Source organism: Schistocerca americana, chromosome 1, assembly GCF_021461395.2.
Source record: "Schistocerca americana isolate TAMUIC-IGC-003095 chromosome 1, iqSchAmer2.1, whole genome shotgun sequence".
Taxonomy (NCBI): domain Eukaryota; kingdom Metazoa; phylum Arthropoda; class Insecta; order Orthoptera; family Acrididae; genus Schistocerca; species Schistocerca americana.
Window position 1 is genome coordinate 407,969,152 of NC_060119.1, and position 22,485 is coordinate 407,991,636.

General features: G+C 39.8%; 1 protein-coding gene across 2 annotated transcripts in view; it reads right to left on the reverse strand.

Annotated features, from left to right (window-relative positions):
- Window positions 1-22,485, reverse strand: part of LOC124601977 — a 447,674-nt gene that overhangs the window by 63,208 nt on the left and 361,981 nt on the right. For both annotated transcript variants that reach the window (XM_047136288.1, XM_047136287.1), the window contains one exon: window positions 19,483-19,634. In XM_047136288.1, coding sequence (XP_046992244.1) covers window positions 19,483-19,634 — 152 coding nt within the window. The remainder of the gene's footprint in view (window positions 1-19,482; window positions 19,635-22,485) is intronic.

A 22,485-nucleotide genomic window follows, 5' to 3' on the forward strand; every position in this document is an offset into this window, starting at 1 on the left:
TCACTCAGCACACCTCAGATTCAGGAGAACAGTACCCCACAGGGCTTTTTTGTTAAGTGTCACACCTACTAGTAGCCATCAATGTGCTTGTAACCTCTGTTGGGCCTGTGGTTACCCTGGGATTGTATGTTGACGATTTTTGCTTCTCGTGCAACTCCCACTTGGTAACATCTGCTGAGTGCCAGATCTAAGGCACCGTCCGACAGGCCTCGGCATGGGTCATCTCCCATGGCTTCCAGTTTTCTCCCCCCAAACACGGGTTATGCATTTTTGTTATCAACCTACAGTACATCCCAATCCAGAACTATATTTAGGTGACCAGCTGCTAGATGTGGTAGCACAGTCTCATTTCTTGGGCTTCATTTTTGATAAAAAGCTGACTTGCCTGTTCCATATTTGACACTTGACGACCACATGCATGCGGAAGCAAATGCTCTCCACCTCCTGGCCCACACATCATGGAGTGCAGACCGTGCTACTCTTCTCCATCTTTACCATGCTTTGGTCTTGTCCAGACTAGATTATGGTAGTCAGGTTTATGGCTGAGCAGCTCCTTCCACTCTGAAAATCCTTGACGCTGTTCACCATTGTGGGATGCGTCTCGCGATTCGTGCATTTCACACTGGTCCCATTGACAGTCTGCTAGCAGAAGCCGGGGTTCTCCCCTCTACAAATATGACTGAGCCAACTCCTGGTTCCTTACGCAGTCTCCATTCGCCGACTCCTTGACCATCCCATATACCCTGTCCTCTTTGCAAACGAGAAATGTCTCCCTCCTGATACCCACCCATGGTTGGGAATTCTGGTTGGAATGCGTCTCACTTCCCTCTGTCGGGATCTCCATCTCCACTCACTGTAATGCGCCCTTTGTATTTCCTTGCACACCCCCCCTGCGTGGTGTCTAGACCACCAAGTAGGACTGGCCTATTCCAGGGTCCTAAGGTCTCTGTCACCTCCATGGTCTTTTGCCATCTTGTATGTTACATCCTTGTAGCATTCCAGGGTGCCATCGTCTTCAACACTGATGGTTCTAAGACAATAAATAAGGTGGAATATGTTTTCACGTCTTCTACTGGTTTAGAACACCATTTATTGCCGGGATCATGTAGTGTGTTAACAGCAGAGCTGCTAGCCATTCACAGGGCCCTCTTTTTCTGTTACTCAGGTCTCCCTCCACAGTGTTTTAGTATGTACCGACACAGTGAGCAGCCTGCATGCTGTCGACTGATGCTACTCTTGTCACACTTTGGTCTCTGCTATCCATGACCTTCCCTCTGCCCTTGTCTGTACCACCTGCTCAGTTTTCTTTCTCTGGGTCTCAAGTCATGTGGGCATCCCAGAGAATGAACTGACTGACTGTTTGGCTAGAGAAGCAGATACTTAGACCCCATTCCCTTTCATGATTCCAGCTGTGGATATGCAGATCCACCTCAAATGTCTCTTTGTGCAAAAGTAGAATGACATCTGATATGCTACTGCTCTCAGTAATAAACTCCATACAATCAAGGAGTTTACTGCTGTTTGGCATTCTTCCTTCCGCTCCTCTCAGAAGGAGTCCACTGTCTTATACTGTCTACGTGTTGATCATACCAGACCCACTCACTGTTTCCTCTTATGTAACACACTGCCCCACAATGTGGTTGTGGAGCCAGACTAATGGTATCCCATATATTGGTGGAATGTCTCCTTCTTTTGGCCCTCTGTACTAAGTATACTCTTCCAGATTCCCTGTCTTTAATTGAAGCAGACAATTCACAGATGGTTGAACTGGTCCTAGGTTTCCTCCGTGAAAGTGGATTTTATTTTCAGATACATGGTTTTGCTTTCCTCCTGGAGCAGGAGCAGGGTGGCTGTGGTTGGGTCCTCTCTTCATGTTTTCTCAGTTTGGGACTCATTACCACTTCCCCTTGCAAAGACCACTTTATCCCTCTGTTTTCCCAATTTTTAGATTTGGGCTAGCCTTTTATACATTCTGCTGTGTATGTTTTGACTTCGTCATTATTTCATAGTTTGACCCCCCTGACTGGATCTGTCCACTGTTAATGGACCCTGTCTCTTCCACGTGTAACTTCGAAATCGCGGGGCTGATGACCTCACTGTTTAGTTTCATAACTCCACTCATTCGATCTCTTCCATTTCTATAATATTGCCTTAAAGTTCATCTCCCTTGTATAGACCCCCTATATACCCTTTCCACCTTCCAGCATTCCCTTTGTTGCTTAGGACTGGTTTTTCATGTGAGCTGTCGATATTCGTTCAGCTGGTTCTCTTTTCTCCAAAGGCCTCTTCAGCTTTCCCGCAAAATGCTTGCATTTATTCTGTAGCCATTCCTGTGTAGCCATTTTGCACTTCCTGTCAATTTCATTTCGTAGATATTTGTATTTTGTTTTGCCTGCTTCATTTTTATATTTTATCCTTTCATCAGTTAAATTCGATATTTTCTGTATTATCCAAGGATTTCTACTAGGCCTTGTCTTCTTACCTTTAGGATCCTCTGTTGCCTTCACTACTTCATCTCTTAAAACTACCCATTCATCTTCTACTGTATTCCTTTCCCGTGTTCCAATCAGCTGTTGCTCAGTGCTCCATTTTTCAACTTATCCAGGTCCCCTCTCCTTAGTTTCGTACCTATTTGCAATTTCTTCAGTTTTAATCTACATTTCATAACCAATAAATTGTGGTCAAAGTCCACATATGGCCCTGGAAATGAAAAAAACCTTTTTCCGAAATCTCTGTCTTATCATTCCATAATCAGTCTGAAACCTTCCAGTGCCTCCATGTCCCTTCCATGGTATATAACCTTCTTTCATGATTCTTAAATCAGGTTCTAAGGGCTTCTTCCTCTTTCATTCCTTTCTCCAGTCGGTATTCACCTACTATTTTTTCTTGCTTTCCTTTTCTTACTATCGAATTCCAGTCCTGCAAATTAAATTTTCATCTTCCTTAACTGTCACATAATTTCTTTTGTCTCATTGTGTATTTCTTCAATCTCTTTATAATCAACTGAGGCAATGGCTTATAAACTTGTACTAACTGGTAGATGTGGGCTTCGTGTCTGTCGTGGCTACAGTGATGTGTTCATTATGCTGTTGATAGTAGCTTACCCACATTCCTGTTTATTTATTCATCATTAAACCCACTCATTCATTACCTCTATTTTACTATGTATTCATGTCTCTGTGTTCACCTGACAAGAAGTCCTGTTCCTTTTGCCACTGCACTAATTCCCACAGTAACTAATTTCAACCTGTCCATTTCCCTTTTTTAAATTTTCTGAACAGGCTGTCAATTAAGGGATCTAACATTCAATGCCCCAATCCATAAAATGCCAGTTTTGTTTCTCCTGATGACAGCATCCTCCTGAGTTGTCCCTGCATTGAGATCCAAATGGGGAACTATTTTACCTCCAGAATGCATGGTGTCCAAAAAAGAATGACCCGATTTTAAATAGAATTATTTATTAGGAAGAAAGGCTTAACACCAACAAATTGCATACTAAGTTACTCAGAAAAGACAGAAGTTCATAAAAATCTATCATAAATGTTCAATATGTCCTCCATTGGCTGCACGGACTGCATCTAGCTGATAGCCGAATTCACCCCAAAACTGAGCGTAAGGTGTTTTCTGTCATTGAAGCTATAGCAGCTGATATTCTGGTGTTTAGTTCATCAGTGTCAAGAGTTAAGGGATGAATGTAAACACATTGTTTAACATATCCCCACAGGAAGAAATCACTTGGTCAGGGGACCTAGGAGGCCAAGAGTGTAAAGCCTGGTCTCGCGCTCCTGTACGCCCTATCCAATGTTGAGGCACGTTGGCATTGAGGAAACTGTGCATGTTGTTGTGCCAATGTGGTGGTGCTCCATCTTGCTGATAGATAAAATTGACAGAGTCAAGTTGTGGGAATAACCAGTTCCGTAGCATTGCAAGATATGATTGTCCTGTTACAGTTTCTTCTTAAAAAAAGTAGGGTCCATAAACCTCGCTTTGCGAAACAGCACAAAAAACATTCACTTTTGATGAATCACGTTCATGTTCAATTGTTTCATGAGGATTTTCAACCCCCCATATACGCACATTGTGACAGTGAACCTTACTGCTAATATGGAAAGTTGCCTCATCGCTGAATATCAACCGTGACATAAAGTGTCATCTTCCATGCCCATTGCTAAAGTCCGCTCACTTCACTTTGTCAGTATCTCGAAGAGCTTGTACCAGTTGTAATCGGTATGGTTTAAGGGCTAAACGATGCTGTAACACATGCCACACTGTCGTGTGTGGTAACGCAAGTTCTCGGCTAGCACGACGCATAGACTGGCGGGTTCTCCGCTCAAATGCTCATCGTATTTGTTCCACTGTTTGTTCAGGAAAGTGTGGCCGGCCAGGACTTTTGCCTTTACAGAGGCACCATGTTTCTTCAAACTGTTTATACCACTGTCGAATGTTCTTTGGTGATGGTGGTTTAGCACAAAATCAAATATGAAACGCCCACTGAACTGCAATCTCTGATTGAGTACAACTAAATTCAGTAACACAATATGTGTTCTGTTGTGCGGACGCCATATTGCACAAGACTGGCTGCACACTCCAGGTCAGCACTCATAGCGACATCTAGCGGATTTTTTCTGAAACTCTAGACCATGCCGATTACATCTAGTGCTGTTTCAGTTATCTAGTGACATTTGTCTCAAGTTAAAAGCAGGTCATTCTTGTTGGGACACCCTGCATGTTACCCAAGAGGACGCCATCATCATTTAACCATACAGTAGAGCTGATACCCTCGGGAAAATTCACAGCTGCAGTTTCCCCTTGCTTTCAGCCATTCGCAGTACCAGCACAGAGAGGCCATTTTGGTTGATGTTACAGGGCCAGATCAGTCAATCATCCAGCCTGTAGCCCCTGGCAACTACTGAAAATGCTGCTGCCCCTCTTCAGGAGCCACACATTTGTCTGGCCTCTCACTAGATGTCACTCTGTTATGGTTGCACCTAATCTGTATCGCTGACGCACACAAACCACCCCACCAATGACTAGGTTCACCTGTTTAAATACCGCAGAATTACATAATTTCTATGTTTAAGATACTCTGTGTAGACATCTTTACATCAGAGCAGGTGCTGCATGGAGCTACCGACATGAGACAGGCTGCCTAGGAGGGCCTCAGAACCTTGCATTATGAGACATGCTAATGAAGGCACAAGATGGTAGTGTACATGATGACGATATCAAAATTCTGTAAAATCTCAATTAGTATGGGCTTAGTATCCATTAATCATTATTGACACTTATTGAAAGTTATTCTGAAGATAAGATTAAAATAGGAAAATTGATATTTCAGTAGATGTGAATGAAGAATCATTAGAGTGCAACATTGATCATTTAGATACTACTAGTTCAGTGCAGGATACTCCAGTGCATAAAACGCAAACAGTAGAGCAATAATTAATAGAGGCAAATGATAATTTTGACAAGTGTAAAAATTTAGAATGCAGAAATGTTTACAGTATTTAAAAATAAAATGGCTTCACAGTTGGAGAATTAAAAGCTAGTGTGTTGTCCTCTGGTAGTGGAAAAACTACTTGTAATAGAGATTTGATAGATAAGTTGTTATCTGCTGTGACTACTGAGAATTTTCCATCTTCAATTGCTTCTGAAAAGTTGCTTTATTATGTTACTGGTGTAGAGGTTGAGGTTGAAACCTCATTACGTAACAGTTATGATAAGAGTTATTTTACACAAGACTCATGGGTTGATAATTACTTACAATTTTAATATGTAAGATGTGAGAAATACCCACAGACTTCAAGAAGAATATAATTATTCCAATCCCAAAGAAAGCAGATGTTGACAGATGTGAAAATTACCGAACTATCAGTTTAATAAGTCACAGCTGCAAAATACTAACGCGAATTCTTTACAGACGAATGGAAAAACTGGTAGAAGCGGACCTCGGGGAAGATCAGTTTGGATTCCGTAGAAATGTTGGAACAGGTGAGGCAATACTAACCTTACGACTTATCTTAGAAGAAAGATTAAGATAAGGCAAACCTACGTTTCTAGCATTTGTAGACTTAGAGAAAGCTTTTGACAACGTTAACTGGAATACTCTCTTTCAAATTCTGAAGGTGGCAGGGGTAAAATACAGGGATCGAAAGGCTATTTACAATTTGTACAGAAACCAGATGGCAGTTATAAGTCGAGGGGCACGAAAGGGAAGCAGTGGTTGGGAAAGGAGTGAGACAGGGTTGTAGCCTCTCCCCGATGTTATTCAATCTGTATATTGAGCAAGCAGTAAAGGAAACAAAAGAAAAATTCGGAGTAGGTATTAAAATTCATGGAGAAGAAGTAAAAACTTTGAGGTTCGCCGATGACACTGTAATTCTGTCAGAGACAGCAAAGGACTTGGAAGAGCAGTTGAACGGAATGGACAGTGTCTTGAAAGGAGGATATAAGATGAACATCAACAAAAGCAAAACGAGGATAATGGAATGTAGTCAAATTAAATCGGGTGATGCTGAGGGGATTAGATTAGGAAATGAGACACTTAAAGTAGTAAAGGAGTTTTGCTATTTAGGGAGTAAAATAACTGATGATGGTCGAAGTAGAGAGGATATAAAATGTAGACTGGCAATGGCAAGGAAATCGTTTCTGAAGAAGAGAAATTTGTTAACATCGAGTATAGATTTAAGTGTCAGGAAGTCGTTTCTGAAAATATTTGTGTGGAGTGTAGCCATATATGGAAGTGAAACATGGACGATAACTAGTTTGGACAAGAAGAGAATAGAAGCTTTCGAAATGTGGTGCTAGAGAAGAATGCTGAAGATTAGATGGGTAGATCACGTAACTAATGAGGAGGTATTGAATAGGATTGGGGAGAAGAGAAGTTTGTGGCACAACTTGACTAGCAGAAGGGATCGGTTGGTAGGACATGTTTTGAGGCATCAAGGGATCACAAATTTAGCATTGGAGGGCAGCGTGGAGGGTAAAAATCGTAGAGGGAGACCAAGAGATGACTACACTAAGCAGATTCAGAAGGATGTAGGTTGCAGTAGGTACTGGGTGATGAAGAAGCTTGTACAGGATAGAGTAGCATGGAGAGCTGCATCAAACCAGTCTCAGGACTGAAGACCACAACAACAACAACAACAACAAGATGTGAGATAAATGTAAAGTAATAATGATTATGATAAGCCGGCCGCGGTGGTCTAGCCGTTCTAGGCGCGCAGTCCGGAACCGCACGACTGCTACGGTCGCAGGTTCGAATCCTGCCTCGGGCATGGATGTGTGTGATGTCCTTAGGTTAGTTAGGTTTAAGTAGTTCTAAGTTCTAGGGGACTGATGACCACAGATGTTAAGTCCCATAGTGCTCAGAGCCATTCTTGATTATGATAATGTTGTATGGCTCAGTGGTCTGGGGTAAGTCTTTCAATTGGAAGCCACTTCAATGACTTGTGTGTCCTTGAGACAATGGCTCCTGATATACCCAAGTGGTCACCCATCTAATTGTTAACTGGACACGGTGTTACTTAACTTTGATGACCACTGTATCCAATGTGACAAGGCCATTAGCTACATACAGTTAAATGGTTTATGAAACTTCCTGGCCGATTAAAACTGTGTGCTGAACCGGGAGTTGAATCCGGGATCTATGCTGTTCAGGGGCAAGTGCTCCTTACTTCCAGGAGTGCTGGTCCTGCAGGTTTCCCAGGAGAATTTCTGTGAGGTTTGTAACGTAAGAGATGAGTGAAGCTGTGAGGGCGGATAGAGCATCATGCTCAGATAGCTTGGTTTGATAGAGCACTTGCCTGTGTAAGGATAAAGCCCCAGGTTTGAGCTCCATTCCAGGATACAGTTTTAATCTGCCAGGAAGTTTCATGACAGTGCACACTCCACTGCAGAAGGAATATTCATTCTAGATTATTTGTATTTTGGGCACAAAATGACATGGACATAAAGAAACGTAGTTAAGGATGTGCTAAACCCAGTAAAGAAAATGGTGATAATTTAAGCACATGACAAAAAGTGAAAGTATTTACTTCAGTTTATATAATATTTTACATTTAATGATTACTAGAAAGCCTTTGCGATCTTGTGATTATGAACCAAATTGTTCCTTGGCCTCGTGGCTGGGGAAGAATGGCATACATCCCCACTGACCTCATACATCATGTTTGTTGTTGTTGTGGTCTTCAGTCCTGAGACTGGTTTGATGCAGCTCTCCATGCTACTCTATCCTGCGCAAGCTTCTTCATCTCCCAGTGCCTACTGCAACCTACATCCTTCTGAATCTGCTTAGTGTAGTCATCTCTTGGTCTCCCTCTACAATTTTTACCCTCCACGCTGCCCTCCAATGCTAAATTTGTGATCCCTTGATGCCTCAAAACATGTCCTACCAACCAATCCCTTCTTCTAGTCAAGTTGTGCCACAAACTTCTCTTCTCCCCAATCCTATTCAATACCTCCTCATTAGTAACGTGATCTACCCACCTTATCTTCAGCATTTTTCTGTAGCACCACATTTCGAAAGCTTCTATTCTCTTCTTGTCCAAACTAGTTATCGTCCATGTTTCACTTCCATACATGGCTACACTCCATACAAATATTTTCAGAAACGACTTCCTGACACTTAAATCTATACTCGATGGTAACAAATTTCTCTTCTTCAGAAACGATTTCCTTGCCATTGCCAGTCTACATTTTATATCCTCTCTACTTCGACCATCATCAGTTATTTTACTCCCTAAATAGCAAAATTCCTTTACTACTTTAAGTGTCTCATTTCCTAATTTAATTCCCTCAGCATCACCCGATTTAATTTGACTACATTCCATTATCCTTGTTTTGCTTTTGTTGATGTTCATCTTATATCCTCCTTTCAAGACACTGTCCATTCCGTTCAACTGCTCTTCCAAGTCCTTTGCTGTCTCTGACAGAATTACAATGTTATCGACAAACCTCAAAGTTTTTATTTCTTCTCCATGAATTTTAATACCTACTCTGAATTTTTCTTTTGTTACCTTTACTGCTTGCTCAATATACAGATTGAATAACATCGGGGAGAGGCTACAACCCTGTCTTACTCCCTTCCCAACCACTGCTTCCCTTTCATGTCCCTAGACTCTTGTAACTGCCATCTGGTTTCTGTACAAATTGTAAATAGCCTTTCGCTCCCTGTATTTTACCCCTGCCACCTTTAGAATTTGAAAGAGAGTATTCCAGTTAACGTTGTCAAAAGCTTTCTCTAAGTCTACAAATGCTAGAAACGTAGGTTTGCCTTTTCTTAATCTTTCTTCTAAGATAAGTCATAAGGTCAGTATTGCCTCACGTGTTCCAACATTTCTACGGAATCCAAACTGATCTTCCCCGAGGTCCGCTTCTACCAGTTTTTCCATTCGTCTGTAAAGAATTCGCATTAGTATTTTGCAGCTGTGACTTATTAAACTGATAATTCGGTAATTTTCACATCTGTCAACACTTGCTTTCTTTGGGATTGGAATTATTATATTCTTCTTGAAGTCTGTGGGTATTTCGCCTGTCTCATACATCTTGCTCACCAGATGGTAGAGTTTTGTCATGAATGGCTCTCCCAAGGCCATTAGTAGTTCTAATGGAATGTTGTCTACTCCCGGGGCCTTGTTTCGACTTAGGTCTTCCAGTGCTCTGTCGAACTCTTCACGCAGTATCTTATCTCCCATTTCATCTTCATCTACATCCTCTTCCATTTCCATAATATTGTCCTCAAGTACATCGCCCTTGTATAAACCCTCTATATACTCCTTCCACCTTTCTGCTTTCCCTTCTTTGCTTAGAACTGGATTGCCATCTGAGCTCTTGATATTCATACAGGTGGTTCTCTTCTCTTCAAAGGTCTCTTTAATTTTCCTGTAGGCAGTATCTATCTTACCCCTAGTGAGACAAGCCTCTACACCCTTACATTTGTCCTCTAGCCATCCCTGCTTAGCCACTTTGCACTTTCTGTCGATCTCATTTTTGAGACGTTTGTATTCCTTTTTGCCTGCTTCATTTACTGCATTTTTATATTTTCTCCTTTCATCAATTAAATTCAATATTTCTTCTGTTACCCAAGGATTTCTATTAGCCCTCGTTTTTTTACCTACTTGATCGTCTGCTGCCTTCACTACTTCATCCCTCAGAGCTACCCATTCTTCTTCTACTGTATTTCTTTCCCCCATTCCTGTCAATTGTTCCCTTATGCTCTCCCTCAAACTCTCTACAACCTCTGGTTCTTTCAGTTTATCCAGGTCCCATCTCCTTAAATTCCCAACTTTTTGCAGTATCTTCAGTTTCAATCTGCAGTTCATAACCAATAGATTGTGGTCAGAATCCACATCTGCCCCTGGAAATGTCTTACAATTTAAAACCTGGTTCCTAAATCTCTGTCTTACCATTATATAATCTATCTGATACCTTTTAGTATCTCCAGGATTCTTCCAGGTATACAACCTTCTTTTATGATTCTTGAACCAAGTGTTAGCTATGATTAAGTTATGCTCTGTGCAAAATTCTACAAGGCGGCTTCCTCTTTCATTTCTTCCCCCCAATCCATATTCACCTACTATGTTTCCTTCTCTCCCTTTTCCTACTGACGAATTCCAGTCACCCATGACTATTAAATTTTCGTCTCCCTTCACTACCTGAATAATTTCTTTTATCTCGTCATACATTTCATCAATTTCTTCATCATCTGCAGAGCTAGTTGGCATATAAACTTGTACTACTGTAGTAGGCATGGGCTTTGTGTCTATCTTGACCACAATAATGCGTTCACTATGCTGTTTGTAGTAGCTTACCCGCACTCCTATTTTTTTTATTCATTATTAAACCTACTCCTGCATTGCCCCTATTTGATTTTGTATTTATAACCCTGTAATCACCTGACCAAAAGTCTTGTTCCTTCTGCCACCGAACTTCACTAATTCCCACTGTATCTAACTTTAACTTATCCATTTCCCTTTTTAAATTTTCTAACCTACCTGCCTGATTAAGGGATCTGACATTCCACGCTCCGATCCGTAGAACGTCAGTTTTCTTTCTCCTGATAACGACATCCTCTTGAGTAGTCCCCGCCCGGAGATCCGAATGGGGGACTATTTTACCTCCGGAATATTTTACCCAAGAGGACGCCATCATCATTTAATCATACAGTAAAGCTGCATGTCCTCGGGAAAAATTACTGCTGTAGTTTCCCCTTGCTTTCAGCCGTTCGCAGTACCAGCTTAGCAAAGCCGTTTTGGTTAATGTTACAAGGCCAGATCAGTCAATCATCCAGACTGTTGCCCCTGCAACTACTGAAAAGGCTGCTGCCCCTCTTCAGGAACCACACGTTTAACATCATGTTATGCACACATATACTGACAACAAATAATACTGGATGTGATACAGACATACTGACTACAGATATTAGAGGATGTGACATTGAATTACATTAAACGGTCTAGAATGTGCCACAAGTATCATGGACTGTTAACAAGGGACCCTATGCTCAGTTCCAAAACTTGGAGTATTGAAGTATCTCAAGGATATTCACTCTATAGTTGGTCACTTGGGAGAATAAATGTTTGACAAGGGAACAATTTAAGAAGATATTTTTGCAAAAGTTTTGCATATAACCACATTTATTTTCTTCTATTAACTGTAGGGAATTGCTAAACAAAGAAACTTTTGGCCAAAAAGCCTTCTTCTGAAATAGCCCTCTCTCTCTCTCTCTCTCTCTCTCTCTCTCTCTCTCACTCACTCACAGTGACCGCTGAGACCTGTCTGCGAGCAACAGCGCTTGATGAGAAAAGCAGTCTGGTGTCGGGGATAAGGAGGAGGCTGGTACGGGGATGGGGAGGGGTAGCAGGATAGGGGTGGGGGGCAGTGAAGTGCTGCTTGGGGGAGCATACAGGGACATGGAGGGGTGAGGCTAAGGCAGCTAAGTGCAGATGAAAGGTTAGACACAGTGGTTGGAGGGAGCAGGAAAGGAGAAAGTAAAAAGACTGTGGGTGCATTAGTGGAATACAAGGTTGTGTAGTGCTGGAGTGCGAACAGGCAAGGAGATAGGTGGGCAAAGGGCGGTGACTACCAAAGATTGAGGCCAGGCAGGTTACAGAAACATAGGATCGACTGCAGGAAGAGTTCCCACCTGCGCAATTCAGAAAAGCTGGTGTTGGTAGGAAGGATCCAGATGGTGCAGGCTATGAAGCAGTCATTGAAGTGAAGAACCTTTTGTAGGGCAGCAAGCTCAGCAACCCGGTGGTCCAACTGTTTCTTGGCTACAGTTTGTCGGTGGCCATTCATGCGGACAGACAGCTTGTTGGTTGTAATGCTCACAGAGAGTGCAACACAGTGGTTGCAGCTTAGCTTGTAGATCAAGTGACTGCTTGCACAGGTAGCCATGCCTTTGGTGAAATAGGTGATGCTAGTGAGCAGACAGGAGTAGGTGGTAGTGGTGGTGGTGGCGGGAGGATGTATGGGACAGGTCGTGTATCTAGGTCTGCTACAGGAATATGAGCCATGACACAAGGTGTTGGAAGCAGGTGTGGAGTAGGGATGAATGAGGATATTATGTAGGTTTGGTGGGCAGCAGAATACCACTGTGGGAGGTGTGAGAAGGATAGTGGGTAGGACATTTCTCAATTCAGGGCATGACAAGAGGTAGTTGAAACCCTCGTGGAGAATGTGATTCAGCTGTTCCAGTGATGGATGGTACTGAGTCATGAGGGAAATGCTCCTGTGTGGCCATATGATGGGATGTTGGAGGGTTGTGGATGACTGGTGAAGGGAGGCACAGGAGATCTGTTTCTGTACAAGGTTGGGAGGGCAATTTCAGTCTGTGTAGGCGTTAGTGACTTCCTTGGTATGTTTTGAGATAGACTGCCTGTCACTACAGATGCAATGGTCATGGGTGGCCAATCTGTATGGAAGGAACTTCTTCATTTGGAATGGGTGGCACTGTCAAAGTGGAAGTATTGCCGGTAGTTCATAGGTTTTATATGGACAGAGGTCAGCATCTAGGAAGGTGGCTTGTTGCATTGAGGAGGGCCAGGTGAAGCGAATGGGGGAGAAGGTTGAGATTCTGGAGGAATGTGGATCAGTGAATTTGAATCAGGTGAGGGGTTGGGATGCTGGGTGGTTAGGAAGATATCTCTACGTGGCCCATGAATAGGTTGGTATAGGATGGTGCCCATTGCCATACCACGGATTAGTTTGTAGGTGATACCTTCAAAGTTGAAGTAACTGTGGATGGGGATATAGTCGGTCATGGTGACCAGGATTTGTAATCCATTAGGCATTTGGAAAGGTAGTGTTTAGTAGTGTGGTTAAAGGAACAGGATCTGTGGAGGGTCAGTGGAGGAAGTGGTTGGTATCTCTTATATAGGAGGATAAGTTGTGGGTAATAGGCTGAAAGGTGTTGGTCTATGAGAGTAGATATTCTCTCAGTAGGGCACAATAACCAGCCACAATGGGGTGTCCTGGGTGGATAGCTCTATGGAGTTGTAGTTGGACAAATCTGATAGCTGGTGGAGTCCTTCTGTCAGGTAATTCTTATGGTTAAACAACAGTGGAGAAGCCTTTGTCAGCAGTTAGGATTAGAAGGTCAGGATAGTTTGTAGGTGGAGGATTGTGGTTTTTTCTGCTGATGTCAGGTTAGCTTGCATGTTGACGGATTTGGGAAATGATGCTGAGGCAAGGTTCAAGGTTAAGAAATTCTGGAAAGTTACCAGAGGGCGAACTTGGGAAGTGGGGGTGGATCACGTTTGGATGGAGGGGAGAACTGAGTCAGGCAGTATTCAACATTGGTTTTGTGTTGAGTCTGATCAAATTATTTTGCCTAAAAGTTTAAATGTTGCACCTATCAGAAACTCAACACCTCCTCTATATGCTGAGTAGCAATCTGTCCTCATATTATTGAAGCTACTGTTCTAATTAATTTTTGTGTTTATCAAATTACAAGTTCTGAACTAAAGTTACTAGACTTTAATTTTGTTAATTTTTATAACAGGATTTTTTAAGTCAAATTTATTAAATGACAAAATCTGGTAATGGCTTGTATTGTTTTTTACATGCTGTAATTGTGACTGGTGTGGGTTTTGTACAGGAGGAATGTGCACTGAATGATGATATGTTTAGATTGATACAGTTTCCTAAGAGTGATTAGTTTAGCTATAATGTAGTTGAATAATACCAAACAAGGGTAAAATATTCTTCACAAAAGGGTAAGAAGAGTGATGGTGGATTGTATAGGAGTTGGTGCTTAAGTTCACAGCTTTCTCTATAAGTTTAATAGCACAACAAGTAGACATAACAAAGACTTTAATCAACAGTAATAATTTCTTCCTCACTATTTACAAGTTTGTCAACAGGGCAGTAAGTTTCTCATTCTGCAACCAGAAATAACGTGTCTATGAGGCAAAGAACTCGTCAAGTCATGTCCAGAGCGCATTTTCATCTGGAGGTTGTTCGACAGAGTGTGGAAAATCAAAAATCTGAAGGTGCAAGATCAAGTGAATAAGATGGGTGCAGAATTACTTCCCAATTCAACTCATTTAGAGTCTTTTGTCAGTTTAGCAGGATGCGAGTGGGCATCATCGTGGAGTAGAATCACTTCACACAGTCTTTCTGTTCATTGTTATTGGTTTGTGTTTGCAGTACACCTCGGTACAGGGAGTTGCTGCTTTGTTTGGGCTCAAACTTTCTTTTCTTTTCTTAATGTTTGGATAAGGAAACCATTGCTAGTCACCAGTAACAATACAGGATAGGAATGATTGGTGGTGTTCATGAGCCAACTGATGATGAGCAAGCAGAGATGCACATATGGTCATCCACTAATTATTTGTGATTTTGGCTTATAGGATGTGGTACCCATATACCCGATTTTTTAACATTCCCCATTGCATGCAGATATTGCATTATGGTGGAGTGCTAACAGTTCATCACATTTGCCAGTTTTCAAGTTCACTGACATGGATCATTGTGGAGTAATGATCTTTATCAAAGCCTGGTGGTCTTCCAGAATGTGGAGAGCTATTAATGTCAAAACGAAACTCCATAAAATTAGAAAACCATTTTTTGCTGTGCTCTGTCAAATGGCATTATCCCCAAACATAGTGCAAATGTTTCTGACTACCTCCACTGCTGTCACCCATCTGTTGAACTTAAATGGAGGAACATGTTGGTCATTTTCTCCACTTGGCATTCCATTTTCTAGTGTCCATAGCTCCACTCACTAGTTCCAAATGACAAAATGGCAATAGCAACAGTGAAATATGAATAAAAACTGGCAATCGATAAATAAAGCTATAGCAGCTGGAAAACCAATATGGAAAACAGAAACACTGTGAACTTATGCATCAATCTACTGTAAATGGACTCTGATAAGGTCATTATAAGGCCAGTAGAATCGGGTGTTGAAATAAACGAAAGATTGTAATAAGTCAGGTGTGACAGTAAAGAACTGATTCCATTAATTAATACAGCTGACTACATTAAAGTCCATATGGTTATTTGACTTTGAAGGAAATAATAACAATAATAATACAAAAAATGTATGTGCTTGTGATCTAATGCATAAGCAAGTAGCTTTCTAAAGTAAAACCAAGAATGGTAGAAGTGTTTTGAATAGAATACTAAATAATAAATGAGAAGGAAAGGCAAATATGACTTGTGTTCAATTATATACTGTATGTTAAAAAAAAAGATCCTTACTGGTATGCTTCATATTGGAATTAAAGAACTTAGAAAATAGAAATGTGTGCTTATTTATGGGGGGTGGTGTTTGTGAGGATACAGAAGTTTTGCTGAAATAAATTCAAGACCTTTCTGGTAAGCATTTGAAGTGCAAGTTTTCTGTACCCTTGATATGTATACGTGAGCAAGCAAATCTACAATTAATTTCATTATAAAGTTTATAATGTGCAAATAGCACAGAAATGTGTCATTTCCTTATGTAGGATATCCTGTGTTACTTCAAATACTTGTTTTGTAGTTTATTATTTGCTTGAGATACTCCTTGTATGGTACGCAGTGGTTGGAATTTATTTGCAGATAGCCTTACATCAGAGCAGGTGCTGCATGGAGCCACCAACATGAAATGGACTGCCTAGGAGAGCCTCAGAAACTTGCACTACAAGACATGCTAATGGAGGCGCAAGACAATAGTGTAATTATGGTACTGAAACTCCTGTAAAATCTGAGTTAGAGACAGATTTTTGCAATTGAATCTCTAATAGAAGTTGTCATTAATAATTGTTGAAAGTGACTTTGAAGAAAAATTAGTGAAAGGATGTTGTTGTTTCTTATATTTTTGTGAAGAAACCTACATCAAAAATTTTTGCAGTTTGCCTCTCTGCACCCTTTCAAAAGAAACTTGTAAAGATACAGCAAAGACTATAGATAGTGAGATGCTAAATGAAACTCATTTGGCTGCAATGCCTCCAATGACTGCCATAGCAGAATTGTATCAAAAGACATCTCCAAAAATTCAAAGAAATTCTGGTTGTACATGAAGGCACCAAAGTCACTGCCCCGGCACTTGTGGATGACACAGGAATGTAAATTGAAGGCAGCAAAGCAAAAACAGAAATATTGAATTCCATTCTCAAAAAGTCTTTTACTAAGAAAGATACAGAAATAGTGCTCAAGTTTGTTTCTCACACAACTGCATAGATTAGTCATACATATTTTAGTGTCAGTGGTGTGAGAAACAGCTAAAATTAATCAAGGCTCAAGGGCCGGATGGGGTACCCATTGGATTCTATACAAAATTTGAAGCTGAGTTACTTCTCATACTAATCATAACATACTATGGATACTTACATGCTTGTCTACTAGAAGACTAGCATAAGTGATCCACAAAACTACCATCCAATCTCATTAATGTTTATCTGTTTTAGAATATTTCAATCTATCCTGAACACAGATGTACTGCAGTGTCTCAAACAGAAAGCTCCTCATGCCAACCAGCATGGATTTTCACATGACAACATGAAAGTGATAGATCATGGCAGTCAGGAGAATGCAGTATTTTCTTACTTCCAAAAAGCATTTGACTGGTTAACAGACCAGTATTTATAAGAAAAGTACAATCATATGGTGTGAAAAAACAAAATTTGTGACTAATGAGGATTTCTTGGTAGGGAATTACCTCAGGTGGAAAGTCATGGACAGAAGTAGAATGAACTTTAGGCATGCCCAAGGGAATTGTATTGAGACTCTTACTGTTCGTGTTGTATATAAATGACTTGGCAGACAATGTTAATAAGAACCTCAGACGTTTCGAAAATTGTGCGGCACTACCTATAATGAAGAACTGGGGAGGGGGGTTGTTCAGAAAATAAAATCATTCAGTTCTCAAAACGAAAAAATAAACACAGAATCCTATGATTATGACATCAATGAGTCAGCTGCAGTTGGTCAAATTGTACAGGTGCGTAGTTTTCAAGGATATGAAATGGAGTGATCACATAGGCTCAGTTGTGGTTAAGACAGGTAGCAGGCACTGGTTCATTGTCAGGATACTGGGAAAATGGAGTTGGTGTATGATGGAGACTGCTTACAATTCCCTTGCATTTCCCATCTACTCGTGAATTGGACCCATACCAGATAGAAGTATCAGGGGCTACTGAATGTATACAAAGAAGGAAGGCAGAAATAGTCACAGGTTTGCTTAACTTGTGAGAGAGCATCACAGAAACATTGAAAAACCTGAATTGATATACTCTTGAGGAGACACCAGTTATCCTGCGAAAGCCTACTTACGAAGTTTCTAGAAATGTTCTTCAGCTCTGTTCATGTTGCTCCCACGTGGATTGTGAAGACAACAGATTATAGACTAATTACAGCATGCACAGAGGCATTTAAGCTATCCTTTTCACATGCTCTGCATGTGATTTGGGCAGGAAGAAACCCCCACATGTGACACTCAGCTAAGTGCCCTCTGCCATGCACTTCACAGTGATTTGCATAGTTTGTGTGTAGATGTAGATCTAGAATGTTTTGCAAGTCCTAAAATATGGCATATAAGTCTTCTCACTCTAGTTTGACAGGAACTATGAAATTTGTGTCAGCATATGAATGAATATTTGTACCAGAGAGTGATGTATTGAAATTATATAAATTAGTTCAAGTAAGATCAGTGTGATTACACAAGTGTTTGCTTTTTCTTTGTGTTCATAATGACTTCACCTTGTATTAGAAATTTATTAGCCTTTAGTGTGCTGTTATCACTCTATTGTTTGCTATTTGTGTGTCAGTATATTGTATCTGACAGGCTGCAGTCATTGATTGCATTGATATCTATCATGAATGTAAACTATTTCATGACAACAATGCAATTAATGCAACTGCCTGACTTAGTTAACCTTCTGTGGGAGGTTGACTGGACCACTTGCTACTATGCAACTATGTTACATTTTGTTCTCTACTTTTGTTGACATTTAAATTTGGACCTTAAAATTTTTCAGACATTCATTACTTTACACTCAGTACTATGATGTGTTGAATATTTATCTGTTATGAAAAGTGCAATTGCAAAAAATAAAAAAGCAAAAACTGGGCCAGTTAACTTAATTTCATCCTACACCATTTTTAGCAGCAACTACAGAAATATTTGAGGCAATGAGAACTATAAGGGCCTTAAGCACACTGTCATTGATTTTGAGATTGTAGCATATGTGTATGCTCGTGACATCCGATCATCTTTATCTGCATCCCACATTGTATGTATCACATTATCAAAAAACTCTCTCCTCAGTTTCTCAGATATTCATTACCTTATGGGCTGAAAGCACAAGGCATATTTTTGTTGGTCTGTCCTGCTCCCTTGTTATCTAGGGTGACAATATAATGTCTACATCGTGTACATAGTAGTAACACTTCATAATCAGAGGTGTATTGGTAATTTTATTTGAACTTAAAGCCACAGAATGTTCTTAATAAAAACTATGTTAATGAGGATTGTGAAGTTTTGGAATAGATCATCACCATGTGTGTGATGCATTTAGTATCAGTTCTTTATGTTCTGATTCTAGTTTCACATCAATAACAAACTTTACAACTCTCAAAAGTTACTATTGTCACTAGCCTATACATGGAAATTTTGTGAATTAACATTAATAATAAATATAGTTTTAAGTGTTAATTAATACTTCATAACATAAAGTGGTCATTAGTTTTTCATTGGAAGTATAAGATACTGAGATTTGGTTTAGAAACAATTGAAACCTATGAGACAGGTGGTTTTGTCTGTTAATTTGATTTTCACAAATATTTATTTTTCTCAAAACTTTGTTTGTTTTCTTTGGGCCCTTACGGTCCACACTGCCTCATATTTAGACTTTTAGATTTAATATTACAATCTTTATGTGATGTCGCTTCTATTCGCATTAGCTGTCAGCAGAATTAAACTTTAGTTCTTAGCAACATGTTGACTTAAACCTTTCCTCTTATATCTTTCTGCAAAGACATTTATGAAGCACTTACCTTCTGTTTCTATTGGCGGAGAGAACAGATTGGGATGAGAAACTTTGTAGAAAACTGGATTGTCAGTAGGCCTTTGTTTCCCTGGCTTTGGGTACACTGTAGGGCTACCTTTGTTCTCCAAAACTGCATCTGCTGCCACAAAAGGTATAATTCTGCAAATGGAAGTTGCATTTCTTTCTTTATATATTACTCCTAAGCTTACTATCTTTTTTATTATAATTTTTTGAAAATGTATCAGAATTCGATTGTATTATTGTATTAACAATACTTCACTTGTGTTAGGGTTAGGGTAAAGACAGATACAATATGATTAACACATTGCATATTTCTTGATTTGTTCTGAGTATGTCACTTAGTATTGAAAGTAATACTTCTTTCTGCAATGATGTACAGTTCTAACATTGGATGAAACAACCATTTCTTCTAATGTCGAATTATTCCTTTGTATCTTGAAAATATGGAACTTTAGTGTCATTGTATTAAATTAATTCCATTTTGTCTACAATAGCCAAATAAATTCATGATCAAACATCTTGAAAACGAGTTACTGCTTTGAAATATTTTGGCAGATTGAAAGTGTGTGCCAGATAGGGACATGAACAAGGGACCTTCGCCTTTCGCGGTACTGGCAGAAGTAAGGCTGTGAGGATGGCTTGTGAGTCATGCTTGGACAGCTCAGTTGGTAGAGCACTTGCACAGTCATAGTCTGGCACACAGTTTGAATCTGCCAGGAAGCTTCACATCAGTGCACATTCTGCTGCAGAGTGACAAATTAATTTTGGAAGTTACTGCTTAGTCTTCATTAATTAAAACCTATAGAAACTTCGATTCAGATCCTTCACTGTACTACAAAATTAGCTACATTTTCTACAGTTGTTCATCAGTTGATTGGTGGTAGTAAAGGAAAAGCATTTGCCTTTGTGCACACTGTTCTGTTCAGACTTTTGAGGCATACAAACTGGAATCAAAGTCTCAAAAACTTTCTCTCACATTCAGACAAGTTTTAGTAATGTTGAGGCACAAGTGCCACTTCATCAACAAATTTTTTTTTTTTTTTTTTTTTGTGGGTTTTGGAATTGTAATGAGATATATGGAAATCTTTAAAATATGTCGTTATATGTGTACGTGGTAGAGGAGGCAAATACAGGTGCATGTGCATCCATGAATGAACGCACATTGTCTATGATTCCCATATAAAATGTTGTGTCTCAGTAATGAAGATGATAATGAAACCTGAACGTTACCAAAGTTACATAATAATAGCGAATGAAGATGCATTGCAGTAGATTTTGAGCTTATTTGTACTTCTTGGGATATAATAGGAGGAAACATAAGTGACAATGAAAGTTAGTTATCCTGAAGGCATGGTCAGATAACTGATGAGTAAAGCCATTATTTGCAAAAAATGTGTGTTCCTGTACTGATTCAGATTTTCATTAGCTGTGACATATACACTTCCAAAATATTTTTGTGTGTGACAATGTCTCATATCCTCTCTCTTCCTTTATACTTGCACACTGTATCTTGCACATTATTTTGTGAATGAAATGGAACCACTTTGCCAATATAATACTGTAATGAAATGAAGTAATTTGTAAATGTGAGTCTTCCAAGGCTCTCCTGTGTGTCAGTCTGTCATAAAATGTTCATTAAGTTCATAATTTTGCTTCCTTTTCTTTTGTATGTACAGAAATCACCCACTTTTTATAAAGATTTGCTACCTGAATTTTCTTATGTTGTCTCTTTGTGATGTGTCCTGTCATTTCTTTTACATCTACATTGACAGCTATGTATACACTCTGCAAGCCACCTTATGATTTGTGACAGAGGGTACTTTGTGTACCACTGTCTTTTGATATTTTCTGCTCCTGTCATTAATGGCTCACAGGAAGAATGATTATTGGTAAGCCTTCTCTAATCTTGCCTTCATGGTCTTTCTGCAAAATACACATAGGAGAAAGCAATATACACTCTCAGAATTTTGGTAGTAAACTACATTGTAATGCACACCTCTGTCACAGTGTGTGCCATTTTAGTTCATAAGCATCTCCATGACACACTTTCATGTTTACAAAATAAAACTGTGATGAAACATGCTGCTCATCTTTAGATCTCCTCAGTGCCACTTAACAATCCTTCCTGATAAGAATTGCAGGCTGAGGAAAAATATTCAAGCTACCTGCTTCATGGGTGCACTACACATCCTGAGGATTCATCAATTGAGTCTCAGGACATCATGTGTCTTTCATCATTACATTTTGAAATGCTCCATACACATACTTCCAAATATTAAATGGATTTAACTGCTGCCAATGACAGTTTGTCGATCATGTAATCGACAGGTCTTTCCACCTATTTAAGTGCAACATGTTACATGTGTTCATGTAAAATGTCAACTGCTAATTTCTGCATCACATGTAAATCCTCTGCAAGTCTTGTTTTATTTTGCCACAATTTTCTAATGTTGCAAGTTCTGTGTATACAACAGCATAATTTGTGAACACTCTTATGGAGCTTCCTATATTATCAATTGGATTATTTGTATATTTTATGAATAATAATGATCATATAACAATTCCTTGGGGTATTTCCAAAGTTCCTTTTACATTTTGGCAAATGGTGGCACACAAAGAGGAGAGTATTTTCCCGTATGGTTATTATGCAAAACTTCATTATCTACCGTGTTATTCCACTAACTATAGACTTTTCTGATGGATGAATGTAATTTTTAAGGGCAATTGCGGGAATGCTGTGGAACAACATAAGTGAAGTCATTAAACATTTATTTTGTTCTGAGGATTTGCTTTTTCATAAGATACTGACCTTAATTTTCGTCAGTTTCTCACTTAATAAACTGCATCTGCACAACATTTTAGTGAGGTGAGACTGTAAACTCTGCTGAGTTTTGGCAAAAGAAGCACATTTTATCATGGCAACAAGAGTAATGTGTAAGTTTGACTCAAAATTCCCCACTCGTGACACTACTCCAAAAATTACAAATGG